We start from the raw sequence: 18,374 nt of genomic DNA, 5'->3' as shown, positions 1-18,374 counted from the left end.
ACGGTTTGCAAGTTGACTTGTGTTTGCATGAGTTGGGCCTCTCAGAAAGTGCCATTATACCTTAGTGCGCGCATTGGCATGATATGATAAAGAGCTTCTGCAAGGAATAAAGAAAACACCATATTGGACACTAATGTCTCAACACATATCATCATGCGCATGATGAAAACCTCCATAATGACATGATGCAGAAATTCTTAAAAAGTGGCAAAGCAATTGACACACGCACATGTCACATCAACATCATCTATCATATATATTTGAAGCCTTAAACTGTTAAACAAGCATAATGTAGACCGGTTATTGTATGACCAATATGTAATTAACACCCACACAATGGGTCAAATCATTTAGAATTATAAGTAATTGAATTATCCATATTTAAATGTAATCGGCTATACTTGTACCAATTATTAGGTGAATTTTATGGTATTTTAATTTAGTGTTTAATTTTTATCTAATTTATTTTTTATGATAAATTTTTATCGGTGGCTAAGAAAAAAGGGATTGAATTTTAGCTCATTTTTATAGAGAGTTACTTTTTGTCCTTTGAAATAGCATCAAGAGATTTTTCTTTTTTTTGTCTCGTAACTAGTCAAGAGACATTTTCTTTTTGTCTTATAACCAGTCAAGAGATATTTTTCAATTGGGGAGTGTTAGGTAAACAATGACTATCTTGAACAATATGAACAACCACCAATCAAATAAAAATACACTACACCCTAATTTAATGCTACTAATTTAAATTTACTCTTTTAACCCTATTAATTCACATTGTTCACACATTGTTCAAAAATGCTGTTGGTTACCTATACTTTTTCCTTTTCAATTTTGTTTTCTATGCAACAGAATCAGAAATTGAGTAGAAGAGAGAGAGAATCACACCAAGAAGTATCCTGGTTCAGCTGCTAAGTGCAATGCAGCCTACATCTAGTCTCCATCACAATAATTATGAAATTTCACTATAATCATACAGATTACAAATGCCAATTCTCCCTAGGAACTACCCTTCCTATCCGGGACAAGTCCAGAATCTATCTCCAATCCTGAACTTGACTTGGTCACCTACCAAACTTTCAACTGGTAAGTGCTAACCTAACTTGTAAGGGGATTCCCACAGAATCATGATACACAACACATAGATGTACAAAGGACCTCTAAGACACCTATGGCTTTTTCTTTAATTTTGTACACTTTACCTTTTTTTACTCACTAGTTTTTTCTTACAAATTTCACTGTTTGTCTTTTTTCACCATGCCAGACAGACAAAACTAAAAAAAATATAAAATAAAACACATTGAAAGAGAAGAACTTCTGTTAGCTTGGGTAGTTATGGAAACTCTGTGCTTACTCTCTTTATCTTAACCCTTGGCCGTTCACCCTTATTATAGAAGGAGAAGCTTCCAAGGTTGAAACGGTTCAACCGAGCCAACTTCTTCTTTTTCAACACCAAAATCGGTTCGGACAGAGAGAAGATAGAGGGAACCGAAAGCAAAAACCAACATGCAATTACCTCTCTCTCATCCCTTCTCATCAAGCTTCATCAATCTGAGTCTTCCATCTTGACTTGGTCCGCAAGATGGATTTCTGACCCTTGATGAATACTTGATTCTTGATAGCTCCATCTGCTCTACTTTTGCTTCCTCCTCCACGTAGCTACAGTAGCTCCTTCTGTGATGGGTGAATAAAAAGTAGAAACAAGCCATACCACAGGAATTTTCTACTCTGACCGAATTGAATTGAAACCATTTTAGGCATGGTGATCTTGAGGCTTCTTCTCCACTTCTTACCTTTAGTGAAAAAGATCTCAACCACGCCATACTGTAAATCTACCTTTTGCAAGGGACATCATCACCTTAGCTTCTTACTTGTTCATAACTTCTCTGCTTCTACCTCTGATAGCTTGCATCTTCCATCTTCTTTCTGGCAGATGAAGTGACCGAAACAAAGAAAGAGAGGAGAAAGAAGAGAGAAAAGCTTTTAATGGAAGTAAAAGAAGAAATTAAAATGAGTTAAATTTCTACTTTTCAAAACCCCATGCTTAGTAATGTGTGAGAGTAATAAAAGTCATCAAATCAATTTTGAATTTTCTCTTTCCTATTATCAATGCAATTAAAACAAGTTAATTGAATTTAAATTTCATTCCTTAGTAGGAGTAAGTATCCGTGAAAAGCATGCAACCTTTGTTTCTCTCTTCTTTCAATTTCGGACCCATGATAATATTGGGCCAGGACAATTATATCTTGGGCTTTGTATCACTTTTCATAATTCAATCAACACAAAAATAATTCAGCCATAATGCTTGAATATTTTTGTACCAAAAACTGAATGTTTCCTCAACCCATTAGATCATGATATTTTAAATCCAAAATCCAAATTTGCACATTAGCAAAATTATTAATCAATCAAATAAAATTAGCAACTTAATAATTTTGTAATTAATCATTTTCAATAATATTTGATCATCATCATAAGATTTTTCAAACTCAACATTAATAATTATTCATATTTATATTTTAAATTAAATATTAATTTTCAATTTTGCTACAAAACCAATAAAAATTCTACCAACTCCTGTTAATTCTTGTTGGGCTAGACTTCAAAATCCGTTGAAAAAAAAACACACCTCAATTACTCAGATTTATCATAATTCATAATTATATTTTACCACTTTCTCCTAATTTTTTTTCTTGCGGCTCCACACGAAGGTCATTATCACCGCTGCTCGGCCTCCACACACGCTACACCAGACTTCTAATAGGAGTATTTTTTTATTGGACCGTATCTTTTTTATGGTTGTGTCTAATGAAAGTGTCTTTGTCGATGTGTCTTGGACGTGTCTCCTTATGCATATGTCTTCTAATGGAAGTGTCTTTGATCGGATTGAGAAGGTAGAAATGAGATAGAGAGAGGGTACTGCGGTGGACGACGGCGATGCAGATAGCGAAGGGGAGGGTGTCGCGGTGGTCCTGCGAAGGAGAAAATGGCACATGCAAAGCGCGCGTTGCAGCAACGGGAATTGGTTGTGGAGGGCACCGGCACTGCCCAGAGAATCGTCGGGATGGAGGCCGCGACAGCGGAACAAACGCAAATCACTACACGCATTCCGAGCAGTGCAACTAACGGCGCGACAAAGATGATAGTGGCAAAAGGGGTGTGACACAGAGGCGTATTGTAGTGGTTTTGCAAAGAGTATACTCGGCATGTTGTGCAGGGACAACAATGGTGGAGGTAGAGCATAAAACACCGACTGATGCCGAAATAAGGGAGAACGCAGGACGAGTGACGACGACGCAGTTAGGAGTTACTGCGAAAGAAATTTGGGTGACACCTTCCTAAATTCACGTCGCAGCTCTCCTTGACGCGGTTACAAATTCTTATGATTCAAATTTTTTATTAATTTAAGTCAATTCAATACTAATTATAATTAAAATATAGTAATTAATTAATGTTGACAATAAGTTAGAAAATAGTATATTGATACTCTATTCTTTTCCCAAGAGAAATAACCAATTATGTTCTCTGCTTTTTGTAAAAGTGAGAGTGAACATTCACATCATGGAGAAGGTACCAATATTCTCTTCCAACATTGACACACACTTGCGACCTCAGTCTCTCATACTACACACGTCATTCAGATCGCACTATATATAAGCATTAATCTATGCTGGTCTAGAAAATTGGACCAATATAACGCAAGCGACATACACAACCAAAAGATTTACGTGGTTTAGATTGAGGTGCTGACCTAAGTGCCAACCTAATTGGAGTTGGTCGGATTACAGCTAGTAATACATCAAAAGTGCAGACTACGAATTAACATCATATACAGAGCTTTTGATCTTACAAGTCGGTAGTCACAATACAATAACGGTACTCTTTACTCTTTAGTATTTAATTTATACTCACTCAACTTAAAAAGCAGACATCAAATATCAAAGAGATATTAGTTGGTAATGCGTCCAACAAAAAAGTTAGTCGTCGCTTTCTGAAGAGGAAATTAGTTCAAGCAATCAAGGTTCTGAGTCCATCGTCTGCTTCACACCAAAAATAAAGGGAACAGAAACTTGCTATCACAAGTTGCATTAACAATGTCTTGCTTGCATCCCGTTCTCTTGCATCTGCAAACACAAATGACTAGAAGTTGTGGTATGCATGTATAAAATACACGTATAATGAAATATAGCTTTTGAAAATAGTAACAGACCTCAGGAATTAGAACTTGCCTGCATACACTTATCACACCCTGAATGAAACCCTTGCAATGTTGATGCTACAGTGATTTGTGATAGGGAAACTCAGCAAGGTCTTGCCACTTCATGAACTTCCCAAAGAACCCAGAGTTTAATAATCTTGATAGATTTCTCAGGCAAGCTTTCTAATAAAAAAAATTCTGATCTTTCCATTCTACAAAAAGTCGAGTTTGTATCTTACAAATTTCAGCCCCAAAACAAAAATAAAAGGGGACCGGAAGGGCATGCTTGATATCAACTGAGTGAAAATACCACAAGTAGACAACTGATCAAGTTAACCCTTGCCCACAGTTTATAATGATGATAATGATGATGATGGCACAATACCCCGGTGGTCCACTGAAGCAACTTCACCTCATTTTTCTAAAAGCCATGTCATCCACCTACACAAGCAATGCCTATGTAGGTGTTCCGGCAAATCTGCCTAGAAAAATTAGTGGTCACAGAATCAGTATAGCAGAATAACCAGTTTATATCATCACTACAAAAAACTGCATATTTTCTTATTCTAAATGCTCTACAGGATGTACTCATGTATCTGAAATTATTCAAAAGCTAGAACCGAAAATTTATACATGAACTAAGCATGTCTCAAACTAAAACATTTTCGGTTCAATTGCTTAAAACTCTCCTAATAAGAAAAGGAGGCATGTATATTATACTTATAAAATAAATATTCAGAGATTCAGAATCCAAGTTATTTCAAATGGAACAAATTGATTGATCTATATCAACAACTAAAAGACAACCCAAGTATCCAAATATTCAGGAGATTTTAATAATGAAATATCAGGTAAGAACAATTTCAATTTCAAAGCAATCTTGCGATTCTCTGCCCCTACACAAGTCAACCGGTATATCAAGACAAAGAAGCAGACCTGTTTTATGTTGAGCTCATATATTTGTGGTGAGATTTTTAGATAGACTTAAGCACTTCAAGTTCTATTGTTAAAATTAATCACATATTGTTGGAACAGAAAAACACACTTAAATGATACACATCTATATTGCCTGAAAGCATATCTCAGATGAAATTTTGGATTTCTCATTGCAACTGATGCAAATAGAATGTTTTAACTTAGGTTACGGACGATTGCTTATTTCTTCAAATTTAAGGAACGTACACTACTCCATGCCGAAGTGTATCCATCAGTTGAAAGTAGCCAGCTTCTAGTATTTTGCAGAAAGTCCAATTCCAGGCTTGTAGAATCAAAATCCAGCAGCTCATCATCATTACAATCATCACTATCATACTTCCTCCTCCTCTTCTTTTTGGCCTTTTGTTTTTTATTACGTTTCAATCGAACTGAAGGACTCTGATCAAAACCAGAACAATCTTCTTTTAACAGTTCATCATGATCTAGTAATGCATTCTTGTTCGAGAGGCGGAAACCAATTTGATTATTCATAAAGACAGACTCCCAGGATTCAGGAGTTTTGCATTCTTGTGACAATCTATAGTAAAGAACCCAAGACTGAAGTCCCAAACACTTTATTGCTTCAACAGTTGTCATCTTGCATGTATTCTTAAAGATTGGGGTCAAGCTATTGCCACTACTTGGGATTGCAGATATTTTTGACACAGTGTCACCGATTTTTGCTTGCAGCTCCGGATCCTCCTCATCCCGTAAAAGGCGTAGAAGTTGCCTTCCCTGAGTAATGACAGCATTCAACAGTAGCATCAGGTCAATAGACCCAGTACCACCACAATTTAAAAGTACAACCACAAACAAATCAGTGACATTATCAAAATGTTGAAATTCCACTTTGCGGTTGAGTGATTTACGAAGCAATTCCAAAAAGTAGCACAGGTCCTGCTCGTCAAGAGTAATAAGAAGGTGCTGGCACAAAGAAGAGAAGGGATGCTCTGTGAGAAATTCATCTATAACTTGCCATACATCTCCTATATCCTCTTTATACATTAAGTTAATGAAATAATGCACAAAGAATGGCCTGTCAATAAAAAAAATATCACCATCTTTGACCGACTCAACAAACTCGTCAGATGACCAAAATTCAGGCACATTCTGAATAAAATTTTCCACAGTTCGCTGGATATCCAAGTCAAGGAAATAATGTGGCTTGGTGGCAACCATGGCTGGTGACTGCCCATGCTTTCCCTTCCACTCCAGCTCCTCCCAGCAAATATCCCTGTTTTTAAATGCAAACTGGGACAACGCCTTGAGACCTTTCCCTTGCTCTAGTCCACTGCCCGAGGAAGAATATGAAAACCACTGCAATACACGATTAGGATTACCTGCATTTCACCCGCAAGATGCACAAAAGGAACATGTTTTGTAATAAGTAACATCTAAAGTGATTAATATCGCACCAATTATATATATAAAATTTCAACACAATAGTAGAAAATCAACAAAAAGAAGCAGCAGCCTAATAAGCATGACATGGGGAGCAGCAAGATATTGGCACAAACAGCCTGCACCGTAGATAAGAACAAACAAATAAATGAATATAAGAGTACTTCTAATCCTTCACACATATATAAATACGAATCCTTCAAATGTCACAGCCACAACAGCGTTTACAAGAGAATATAAAAGTCCACATACCCTGGAAGAATTTCTGGAGCATGCGGCTTGTGTGAGCTAAAATGGAACCCCCTTTATTGGGGGACTTGTCGAACATCAAATGCAAAAGATGGGAGGCAAGGCCACACTTCTGACCTCGACTTCTCACCAAATTCCCAAAGAGCTCTCTCTGATCGCGTGGAGCCACGCACGTCACACCTGCGATGCTACTGCACAGCCATAGCCGAACCTCCGCACGACCCCCAGACAGCATCCCTGACCAGATAACGGATTCCATCTCCTTCAACAAAGAGATTCTCCAGTTTATAGAATCACTGTCGTGTGCTTCATCGCTCTGGTTGGGGTCTGACAAGAACAAGTCTATCATTTTTGCCAAAACCTTAACGCCAGAGGAAGCAAATAATCCTGATTCCCAAACAGTTCAGTTATATAATTATTAAATAAATAATAATAATAGTAATAATAAATATTAGAAATACAGTGAAGTGAACAATCAGACTCTACACAAAGTAAATACTAATATATTTCCCAGTGCCTCACTCCCTATGTTTTTCAGAAACTATGGTTATATATACTTTTCCTTTAAACTTTCAATTCTCCTCCATTTTTGGATTACTTTTTGGTTTCGGTCTTAACTTCGTACGTTTCTTTGCACTCTCCACACCCAGAGTTTTCTTTCTTTCTTTCTCATTATGCAAAACCAGACTTCTGGAATTCTCTTCAGTCATTTCCCATTATTACCGAGAAAAATGTATAAATGCTATCATTGCCATGCCTCAAAAAGTTTATTCAAAATTGATATAGATCATAAGCAAGTACTTATGGTATGTGCTTATGGACACAAGTTATGGCTAGAGGCCAATTTGAAACTTTCAGATCTTATTTTTATTCTATTCGTACCTCAACCTGTACACGTTACTTATCAAGCTTATTACATGGTTTAGGATGTACTTGGTCATTTCAGTAACGAAAGTTCACATTCGCTACACCAACCTCTACTTCACAAAGGAGAGGCAGGCCCATTTGCATCATTTTAGTTTGGAGAACAACTTCAACGGAAACAAGAGTTTGAAGAGGTTATGAAGAACTAGAAAGCATGGAAGATGGCACATGTTAATTGTTACTATACAGAGCGAGGCAAAGTCCAGTTAACTATTACTTAGAGAGTAGTGTATTAGTGCATTAATAATAATAAATATGAAATTTACTACATCCATCTGCTATACTGAGCTCTTATATCAGAAAAAAAGCTCGTAGAAATGCAGAATATGAATTCACTAACTATCCATCGAATAAACTCAAGCAAGAACAAGTAGCAAAAGCGAGAAATAGAACAACAAGATGAAGGGGCAGCGCACCAACCTACTGCCGTGATGGCGGCGGCGACAGCGACGCAGAGAGCAGAGGGCGACGCACCGGCAGCGTAAAGAGGAGAACAGCGAAGCAGTAGAGGTCAAAATTTTGATTGAGGGTGACAAATCCTAACCCTTTAGCTCAGTTTTCTCTTCTCCCAAAATATTTAGATCGAACAGATAGATATTTGATGCCTCTAGATCCTTCTTTTTATTTGAAGTCAGAAAAAGCACAACATACACAAAACACAGTCGTTTTGTGTAATAAGTCTTATTTGCGCATAGGGTTTCGTTGATGGAGTTCAGGCAGAAGAAGAAGCTGCTGATATAGGATGCATATTCGGACAAGAATCTCAGCACTGCCTCTCTTTCTCCCCTTCCGAGCGAGGTGTCATTTCCTTCCTCACAACCCTTCTCCCTGTCAGTTCCCTCTCATTCTCACTGTCTCTTTCTCTCTATTTTACGTGTTTTTCTTTTAAACTTCAATACAGCTTTGTGGCTAAAAGTACTTCCTGTTGCATTTACTATCAAAATCTAAACTCGATGCGTCATTGTCTTCAGAGAATAGTTACGCTTTTTCCTTATTATCTTCGGGGATTCGCAAGTCATCATTTTCACCTCATTTGCAACCCTGTAGTAGAAAGCTGAGAAGGGCTTTTCCAAAGAACATGGCCTGTGGTTTGGATAACAAGACAGGAACTGGTTTAGTTCGCCCTGCAACAGATGCTTACGCACCTGAGGCTGTTGAAGCTTTGAGAGATGGCAAGGTTATTGCGGTCCCCACTGACACACTCTATGGATTTGCTTGTGATGCTTGGTATGAGCTGCTTCTTTTCATATCTGATTACTTCTCCCTTATTAAACAAAGCATGTGAAAATAATCACTTCACTCATTGGTATCACTTCACCACATTCTTTTATAATAATATGTGTCAGTCTTTTTACATCGACAAAGACTGCACTGCAATGGAGACAGATTTATGAATGATTGGTAATTACTTATTGCCTTTGTATTGGGGCATGATTGTAGCTCGTTGGAAGCAGTTAATAGGATTTATGAGATCAAGGGTCGAAAACATACAAGCCCTCTGGCTATCTGTGTTGGAGATGTATCAGACATATATCGTTTTGCCGTGACTGACCACTTGCCACATGGCCTGCTTGATTCCCTCCTTCCGGGGCCTGTTACAGTTGTATTAAGTCGAGGTTTGTAAGTTATTCAAAATGAAAATTATGGACATTTGCAGAGAATACCCTTCAACACTGCATTAAAATTTGTTTGAAGCTGTAGCCTTATTTTGTTCTGTCAACATTTATTATGTAAACATCAAATTCGGTTCTCTACATATGTGATGGTATGCCTTCATATTTTACAGGCGATTCAAGTGTTCTTGAACGATCTTTGAACCCGGGATTTGATAGTATAGGAGTTAGAGTGCCTGATAGCAATTTCATTAGAGTCATTGCTCGCGGTTCAGGAACTGCCTTAGCACTTACAAGTGCAAACCTTAGTGGACAGTCAAGTAGTGTTTGCATCAGAGATTTTGAGAATCTTTGGGAGCATTGTGCTTTTGTGTATGATGGTGGTGTGCTTCCATCAGGTCGAGCAGGTTCAACAGTTGTGGACCTCACTACACCACACAAATACAAGATACTGAGACCTGGAAGGTAGATATGCTTGATCTAAATCTTTTAAGCTGCATTGCTCAAATAATATGATTGTGTATTTCACCAATTGTTTGTGCTATGTTAAGGGTCAAATACTATTTGTGATAGAAAGGTGGTTTGTGGTATAAAAGGTTTTACATAACCGAGACCCTTAACGGACTTGGTAATATGAGTTTTAACCCAAAAAGTATAATTTTTATGTTTCTAAACATTGACAATTCGAAACTTCCTTTTCTCAATTTCTTAAACAAGAGTCTTTATGGAGTACTAACTTAAGAAAACCCTATAAAAACTAATGATACTAAATCCATATCAAATTAGGGATAACTTAATAGGCTGCAAAATGCATACAGAAGACTATAATTATTTTACTGTCAAGACTTTTTGTTTCACTTTTACATGGTGAGTTGAAAATGATAATTTCATAACTCCCCGTTTCTGTGGTTTAAGATATTTGGTTACTTTTATTTTTTGTTTTCCTGGTGAATTCTGTTATATGGACCAGCTTATATGGAATTACAATATGCAATATTTATTTATATATTTAATTTGCACTGTGCAGCGCAAAGGAAGAGACAGTTGCCATCTTGGAAAAGCATTCTTTAGTCGAATCAGCTGCCCGGTAAATAAGGGGTGATCATATTAAATTGTTTATTTGTATGCAATACCACGTTCAAGGCCTCAATTGTATTTGCTTGGACATGTGAGAAATTATGACCAAACACAGCTCGCATATGGCATCTTTTGAACAAATATATAGCATTGGCACCTATTCTATTTAGTTATCATTTCATTAATCTTCTTGTTAGGTTTAATGTTAATGGATTTTACTCTTCACATGATTTCATGTTGTGTAGATTTTTATTTTATTGTTGATAAGATTTTCTCCTATGCTTAGGGATTTGATCATGTAATATATTGAAGGATTGGTTATAACTAAAGTGTTTTTTTTTCCCAATTGAACTTAACATGTTATGTCAATGGAGACAATATATCGTTGTTCGCATCTATGGATGAAATGATGGGAAAAAAACAGAAAATTGAGTATGTACATATATATTGGGCACCAATAACATTATGAGTATTACTTTATCATGCTCAATAATGATACAAGTACTATTTTCTATTTATGTGTAAAACATTCCCCGAGTGTTAAATAAAATGTCAAAGTTGTTGTAGCTCTAGCACTAGGGAAAATTACATACTTAGGGGCTTTGAAATGTTCACACCTTAACATGGATTCACTTTGATTTTACACAAACAAACTATTAGAGTCTAGAGAAAAGTAAGGTGGCCTTGGGGATCAGAAACATTTCAACACATACAAAGAATATATATATGTATATTATACCTATAGTGTATGAAAATTCTTTCTATAAATGAACAAAACCGGATTATCGGAGTTAACCATCCATTTGTACTAGAATCAATCATTGGATGCATACCGAAGCTTTGAATTTGTTTCCCTCCTTGGAGGTATCACATCACTACTACTCTAACATCATCTTGAACCCTTATTGGATGCATACCAAAGCTGCTTCTGACATATCAAAACCTTCATCATCTCATCACCTTTCTCAGTCTTCTGTTTGTGACATTCCCATCTCATACCCTTGCCAATGGCTTCAATGCTATCCACAAAGTAACCGTGCTCACGAATTATTACATGCCCATTTGGCCTTAGAATCCGGTCCATTTCCAGCAACACATACTTCATTTCACATCTGCCACATACCAAGACAACGATAACCATCGGCCCATGTTTGAATTAACTTATCTTGTGATAAAAAAAAAAGACAATCAAAATGTCCAAGAAACAGATTTTTAAAGACAAATCAAACATGCAATCATGTATTTCCTCTGTTCCATTTATTGCATGAGAACATTGTTAAAAGAGGCGTGTGGAAGCAATTTGGAAAGTGCAAGAGAAGTAAGGTTCAGAGGAATTGAGAGGAGGAGAATTCGGGAATCAGAAATGAGAACTAATTCATATGATTGGTGAATCTCCCCGTTTACACTATATAAGAGGTTAGTTAAATATCAAACTCTAATCCCACATGGGCATAACTAACCAGCCACTTTTATTATAGCCTGCTGCACTAACTACAGTAGTTATCTAACTAAACTATACTAACTACAATTGTAGCATCATCATTAACCATTCAACTAACTACAGTTATATTGAGTGTACACTATCAGGTTACAACCATATTTATGCAACTAAATACCAAAATGATAGATCGCTCTAAAAGCATACTCATGAGCAAATCAGCTGAGAATGTCACCTGTGGCTTTCTGCAGTGAAGAGTCCATCAAGATGAAGCAGGTCATATGTACGAGGATATGTTGAAAACGCTTCGCACCTATACCACAACAAAAGCCAAATCAACACATCATATAAGGTGAAATATTATATATAATATTCATGAATAACTTATGGCTCATACAACATTTTAAAATCACTTTACCAGTCATGGAAGGTTCCAATAAGGCCTCGATCATAGACCACAGGGAGCGTATTGGTAGAATAAGATGAGACAACATTCATGACCCACACAGGATCGTTAATCAAGGCTGCAGCAAAACCTCCATATACCGTGTTCATGTCCATCACATTTCTTATCTTATCTGTCCCAAGGTCAGGGAGCAATTTCTTGTAGTGCTCGATACGCTTTTTCCATGTACTGTCGTCATGTTTAAAAGAACTAGCACTCCCACGGTGAACCATTGAAATCCGCTCGGGCATCGTGTGCAGCCGCTCCGGCCACTTAGGAATGGAAGTTAAACCTGATTTCTTAAACTTTGAATTGGGAACCACAATACAAGCTCGAAGTGGAGTATACCATGCTGAATCTGGCTCGAGACTATCATCACATTTTGGTGGATAGGTATCTCTGGCCAGCTTATTATAGCAATTATTATCCAGAGACTTCTGCCACACAGCAATGTCACCCTTTTTATTGTACATTTTAAAGCACAAGGATTTCAGCAACTCCTCCAACTTCTCATAATCTGATCTTTGCTCTTCGATAGTTGTGTTCCACCCTCGCCACCTGCGCTGATAGTTGATTGGTGGGCCAGACAAGACCCAAAATCCTCCAGGACGAAGAATCCGGTGTATTTCAAGGAGATAAATTCCACCTAAAATCAGTAATACCATCAACTTGTGAATGAGAATCAGAGATTAACAGAAAACAATTATTGATTTGTGAATACTGGAGTTAAAGCACAATTGATAGCCAAAACCAAATGTGTAACCTAGTTCAAGGGTGCACAGATGATTTTATAAAATGGTCACATTTATTGGATCAGGAAGGGGGAAAAAGACTCATTAACAGCTATGGCTTCACAATATCAAAAAGCAAATTCTAAGATATTGCTGATTGAGATCTTCCTTCAATACAATATAAGCCTAATATGAACAAACTCTGTTTAATTCATCAAAATCTATAGAAAACTGATAAGATAAAAAATCTAGCAGAATTAGGGGATTTTATTGATGAACTAGGGATTGCAAATCACAATCCTTACTTGGAGTACACTGTTGGAACTACCAACTGTGAAGAGAATTTTCCCTCTCCTGAACTAACAAACTTAACAGAATTTTCTAACTAATTAGAAACTAACTAACCCCTAGTATTTATAGGCAGCAGCTAGGCCTATCACTACTGCTCCTAAACTAGTTTAAAAGAATAACAAACAGCCATCCAGCAGCAAATTAGGAATTAAACAGTGAAAATCAGTCATTCAACTCCTTACCTTTCCTCTTGTAAACTAAGCCAAACCTGTTTCTATAAAAAACTTACCAAATTCTGTCCATGGGATAAGGCATCTGGAGCAATGAGCCATATCAAAGGAGTTTGATGGGAATGGAAGTCTCTGCGTAGAAATGACGCCAAGAATTGCTGGAATACCACGCTCCAGAGCAAATTGCACCTGAGCTTCATGGTTATCTCTTGGTGCAAGAGAAACTGTAAGAATCCCGCGATCAAGCAAGTCCCCACCCCAGCTAGCAACCTATATTGACAAGTGTTGTATAGGTTAATTGATGAACTCCTTTGTCTATCACTTGTTCGCGAATTGCAACAGAAACAGGTACAGGTACTAAAATATGTTCACACAAAAAGACAACAGAACACAACAAAAAGGTGAACTAAAAATTTATGTTTTGGAAGTGATCATGAGATACATAATTTGCATACCTATTCATTGGATGAATAAAGAAGAAGAAAATATCAGCAAAACTCACCCCACAGCCAGTATCAATGGCAGTTCTAATAGTCCCATCTTTCATTTCTGGGATAAGATCTTGCATTTTATCAGCATATTCACCAACTCCATTGGGGAACATGGTACCCCCGCCAGGAAAGAGGAATTTCTCGCCTTCCTTTTTCAACCAATGCTGATTGGACTTCTGCTTGTTAATCCAATCATATGGAACATTTCTGCCATAAAATATACCAGAAAGCATGAGAAGAAAGCCACATTGAGCCAGCCTTTTATATTGTTAATTCATAAAGCATAGATTGGCTATGATTATACCTGTACCAACATTCATCTCTGCTCTTTGGCCATCTAATGGGGGGCTTATACCCATCTGGGGGAGGAACTAAGCATTCCTTCCTCTCAAAAATCGGAGGGCAATGGCGTTCCAACAAAGTAAGCCGGTAGGAGCCATACTTCCTCCATCTCTATAAAATCAATTAATCAAGTAAACATAATCAATGAGGAAACTATTTTCTCAAATCATACACCATGAAAAAGAGCAACCATTAGTAATATTACCTTTGGATCGGTGCATGGTGTGTAGTCTTGATAGTCAATGCCACATTCGGGAAAACTGATGGACTTCATCTGCACAGAACCTACTGAGGATAAATCCTTGGACGGTTCAAGGGACTTCTGGCCGCTGATGAAGAGAAATCTATTCCTCTCCGAACAAAAGATTCCACCCATATAGAAAGAAAATCCACATATCAACACAAATAGTATTGCCACTGGGACAATCCTGCACTTTTCTGGCTGGGTTATGATTGATTTTCCATCGCTACCCTTCATCGTGGCCAACAAATAATCAACTACCTGCACCAGTTTTAATAAATCAACTTCACTAAACTATGATTATGCCAGCTCTGGCCAAAACTTTTTTCTATTTTATTACACTTAAACACTGATATTTTATGAGAAATTGTCAATGACCAACATAACATTTATCATAGATAAATAAAGCACCCAAAAGAGGGAACACTAGGAACTCACAAGAGGCACTCTAACCAACCACCCTCATACTAAGAACTCCAGTTCCTGTTAGTTCCAACTTGTACATTTGACCACAGATGATGACAGTAATCTAAAAAATGCAGAAACAAGTGAAGATATCATTTGTTTCCTATCTATTCCAGGAACCAAATAAGCATGCATTATAATTCAACTCTACAGGAGCACACCATTTGAATAACCAAACCATCTACAGAGAAGAAGGACAAGGCATCATCAGCTTAAGATCACGTAGCTTGCAATGAGAATGAGAACACACATTCCTAAATAGTGGATTCGTAAAATTGCAAAAAATAAAAACAGAAAATGATGACTAAATTCCAGCTGAGTTATCCGAAGGAAAAGAGGCAGGGTAAGGTGTAAATACAAAGAAATCTGACGGTTTTTCTCTTTTTCTACCGACACTTGGTGCTTTTGTAAGGCGCACTTTTGTCTTTATGATGATGACATTGGGCCCTAAACACACAACAAGGTGAATGCAAAAAGCGGAGCTCAGCTCAACATCTTAATTCATACGCTATTGACATGAAAGAACAGAACAGAACAGAACAGAAGAAAGGCATCACTTCTTGTCCTTAATTAGCTTGTTCCAAATTCCAACCAATGAACTCCCATACAAGAAGAATAGAAGAGAAAGCAGATCTGTGACACAACAGAAAGAAAAGAGACGATGATGAAAGAAAGAGAATAGGGATTAGCGCTTACCCTTAAGGTTATGCTGTTTCAATTCTCTGTGGAGCTGCTTCCTGGTTGAACTAGAAACAATGAGCTCTGAGAAGAGAAGAGAGAGCGCGCTAATGGTAGGTGGAAAAAGGGACCATGAGAGTTGAAAAAAATGGTCAGAAACGTACCTAAAAGGCTAAAGACTAATAAAGAAAAACAAAACGAAACTTATTTATACTTCACTTCATCTTCATGTGCTAAGCTGTCTCCTGCTTGTCTTCAACTTCTTCAACTTCAACTTCTTCCAAATTATTCCTCTCTTTTTATTCGCGTCTCCATAAATTATTTTGCCCTCTGTTTTATGACTTTTTTTTCTACCTTTAGTTATTAGCTTATTACTCTCTCTCTCTCTCTCTCTCTCTCTAATTTGTTTAAGAATTTCTAGCTTTATCTGTTCTTTACCCCTCTTCTTTTTAAAGGAAAAAAAAAAATCTTTTCTTTTGTTCTTTATTCGCCGCTTGTTAGTAGTGGTGAGCGAATCTTCAATCTTCAATCTATTTCTTTTGTCTCTTCGTTTATATACGGTGTATTATTTTGATATTTTTTAATATAAATTGGAATTTATATAGCATAAGTTCATGCTATATTTTATTCAATAATAAAAAAGATATTTTGCCCCATACAGAATCTGATAACTTACGTGGAAAAGAAGGCTGAAGCTCTTTCCTTATTTATAAGAATCTTGAGTTAAAATGAAGTAAAGTACAATAATGATGATTTAGAATTGATAGGTCAGTTGAAAAATGTGCTTTTTTGAAGACTAATTACTTAAGATATTTGTATTTGGCTGAAAGAGAAGAGCGATCTTTACACCGTTTCGCTTGTCTTCCTCTCACAACGAAAATGAAGCACTCATATTGATATGCATAAAAACATTGAGGAAAAGCTAATATGATTATATGAAAAACAATAATGAGAAGTAAGAGAGAAGAAAAGTGTGTATATTGTCCTTGCCATTATAACAAGTAACAACTAATCGGGGAATAGGGTATTGTAACTTTTTAATTAAGTGAAAAATGAATAAGCATTATAATGTATGTTTGTACTTTGTATATAGGCGTTAGCGTTAATAATGTAAGCAGTTAGAGAAAGAAATGAGGTCCACATGTAATGTACTATGTTCATTGAATAATGAGGCGGTGGGTGGCACGCACGTCAAAGACTAAAGAGTGAGTAATGACAAGTCAGAAGAGCTGAAACTGCATCAAACCCTCACACGCTTATTAATTATGATGCTCTCTTTTTATTTATTTGTTTTTTAGATTTATTGTCATTTCTTAATTTCAAAAGTTCTTAATTTATTTTTAGATAAAAATATTTTTATCTATTTCTTTCTCTAAACCGAATTTGTTGTAACGTATGCATAAATATAATTATTGATTCAGCCCAAAAATTATTTCTGAGTGTCAAATTTAGCTCCTTTTTTTGAACGACTGTCAAATTGAACTTGTGTATGAAGATTGTGCTTTTCTGACCAAAAATTAGTAAGAGTGCCTAATGGGACAAAACGATGGTACTGCTGTTCTTGGTAAATAAATAGTCTAAAGGCCCAAAGTGAATTCATACACAAATAAAAAAGAACCATGAATCTACACCAAAAAAAAAAAAACATGAATCAACAAATTTAGGTTGGTCGAGTCGTCAACCCGTTCGTTTAAATAAGTGTTGGGCCTTTAAATAGAAATCAGATCCACGATATGAAACTCAATTTGATTTGAACATTGACTTACTCCTTACAAGCTATCATTCTTTTTTATATTTATGATATTATATGTTGAGTTGCATGCATTCAGCCTTAGCTTCATCGTATCAATTATCAAACTGTATTTAGTATGTGTTCCTGTTTGGGTCTTGACTCTGAGGTATAGGCCGGCGTTAGAGAAAGAGTATTGGTGATGCTCTTCTCCAAGCGTCTGCGTCGCAAATTCCTTCCTCACCTGGGCAGTGTGGAGCACCTGCAAAAAGGACCCGATGCTTAAGTTAGTCTGTGATCAAGAATCAGTAATAACACTAGTTATGGGGATAAAGCTTTTTGTGTGTATTCAATGCGTGTGTTAGGTCGTTTGCGTGATGATATTTAAAGTTGAAATACGAGTACGTTGCTCAGTCTGAGATTCCCTCGCTATTGCGGATATATCTCGTCGAGCCGAGTCACGCTTTATTGACCTAGTATTTGTCGCATTATTTGCAAAACGTGGTCTTTTCGAGGTATAACGTCAGTCCGAGATATTCGGTACGATCACAGCTCCCAAGCTTGACTTGCTAGTGTCGGGAGCAAGTTGAGCTTACGAAAGGAGAAAAATCGATGTTATCCTCTGCATGTCTGAGCCCCCAAGCTCAATGTGGTACCGACTTATTTTTCTTGTGGAAGCTAACCGTCTTTGTAAAAAAATTATGCAGTTATTATTTTGTTGGAATCATACAGCCACGTTCAGCAATAAATGCTAGTGGGAGATTTTACTAAGGCATTCACAGCCGTTGATTTGACTTTCGTCATATGGACCGTTTCTCGAATCGAACGGTTGGGAATGTGTTTTTTGTTTATTCCTCAC

General features: G+C 36.8%; 3 protein-coding genes across 7 annotated transcripts; 1 reads left to right on the top strand and 2 right to left on the bottom strand.

Annotated features, from left to right (window-relative positions):
• Window positions 1-3,705: 3,705 nt before the first annotated feature.
• LOC127739754 (uncharacterized) lies at window positions 3,706-8,307 on the bottom strand. 2 transcript variants are annotated; one of them, XM_052260632.1, is made up of 5 exons: window positions 8,165-8,307; window positions 6,824-7,207; window positions 5,378-6,510; window positions 4,208-4,677; window positions 3,706-4,121 (listed from the first exon to the last, which is right to left on the bottom strand). In XM_052260632.1, the coding sequence occupies exons 2-4, from the start codon at window positions 7,167-7,169 to the stop codon at window positions 4,609-4,611; spliced, it is 1,548 nt and encodes a 515-aa protein (XP_052116592.1). In that variant the 5' UTR covers window positions 7,170-7,207; window positions 8,165-8,307; the 3' UTR covers window positions 3,706-4,121; window positions 4,208-4,608. The 2 variants fall into 2 exon arrangements, with proteins under 2 accessions (XP_052116592.1, XP_052116593.1); XM_052260633.1 differs by having other exon boundaries at window positions 4,208-4,673.
• Window positions 8,308-8,460: 153 nt separating this feature from the next.
• On the top strand, window positions 8,461-10,601 carry LOC127746676 (uncharacterized). 2 transcript variants are annotated; one of them, XM_052260637.1, is made up of 5 exons: window positions 8,461-8,575; window positions 8,750-8,971; window positions 9,185-9,360; window positions 9,531-9,822; window positions 10,385-10,601. In XM_052260637.1, the coding sequence occupies exons 1-5, from the start codon at window positions 8,487-8,489 to the stop codon at window positions 10,446-10,448; spliced, it is 843 nt and encodes a 280-aa protein (XP_052116597.1). In that variant the 5' UTR covers window positions 8,461-8,486; the 3' UTR covers window positions 10,449-10,601. The 2 variants fall into 2 exon arrangements, with proteins under 2 accessions (XP_052116597.1, XP_052116599.1); XM_052260639.1 differs by lacking the exon at window positions 8,461-8,575 and having other exon boundaries at window positions 8,715-8,971.
• A 280-nt stretch (window positions 10,602-10,881) lies between these two features.
• LOC107475300 (probable methyltransferase PMT21) lies at window positions 10,882-16,188 on the bottom strand. 3 transcript variants are annotated; one of them, XM_016094936.3, is made up of 10 exons: window positions 16,001-16,188; window positions 15,805-15,893; window positions 15,082-15,172; window positions 14,608-14,904; window positions 14,365-14,513; window positions 14,072-14,267; window positions 13,629-13,839; window positions 12,291-12,963; window positions 12,108-12,185; window positions 10,882-11,546 (listed from the first exon to the last, which is right to left on the bottom strand). In XM_016094936.3, exons 4-10 carry the CDS (start codon window positions 14,878-14,880, stop codon window positions 11,324-11,326), a joined length of 1,803 nt encoding a protein of 600 aa, XP_015950422.1. In that variant the 5' UTR covers window positions 14,881-14,904; window positions 15,082-15,172; window positions 15,805-15,893; window positions 16,001-16,188; the 3' UTR covers window positions 10,882-11,323. The 3 variants fall into 3 exon arrangements, with proteins under 3 accessions (XP_015950422.1, XP_015950415.1, XP_015950411.1); XM_016094929.3 differs by lacking the exon at window positions 15,082-15,172 and having other exon boundaries at window positions 15,991-16,188; XM_016094925.3 differs by lacking the exon at window positions 15,082-15,172.
• Window positions 16,189-18,374: the final 2,186 nt, after the last annotated feature.

This window comes from Arachis duranensis, chromosome 1 (genome assembly GCF_000817695.3).
Source record: "Arachis duranensis cultivar V14167 chromosome 1, aradu.V14167.gnm2.J7QH, whole genome shotgun sequence".
Classification (NCBI taxonomy): Eukaryota; Viridiplantae; Streptophyta; class Magnoliopsida; order Fabales; family Fabaceae; genus Arachis; species Arachis duranensis.
This window is presented reverse-complemented; position numbering and strand designations above follow the sequence as displayed.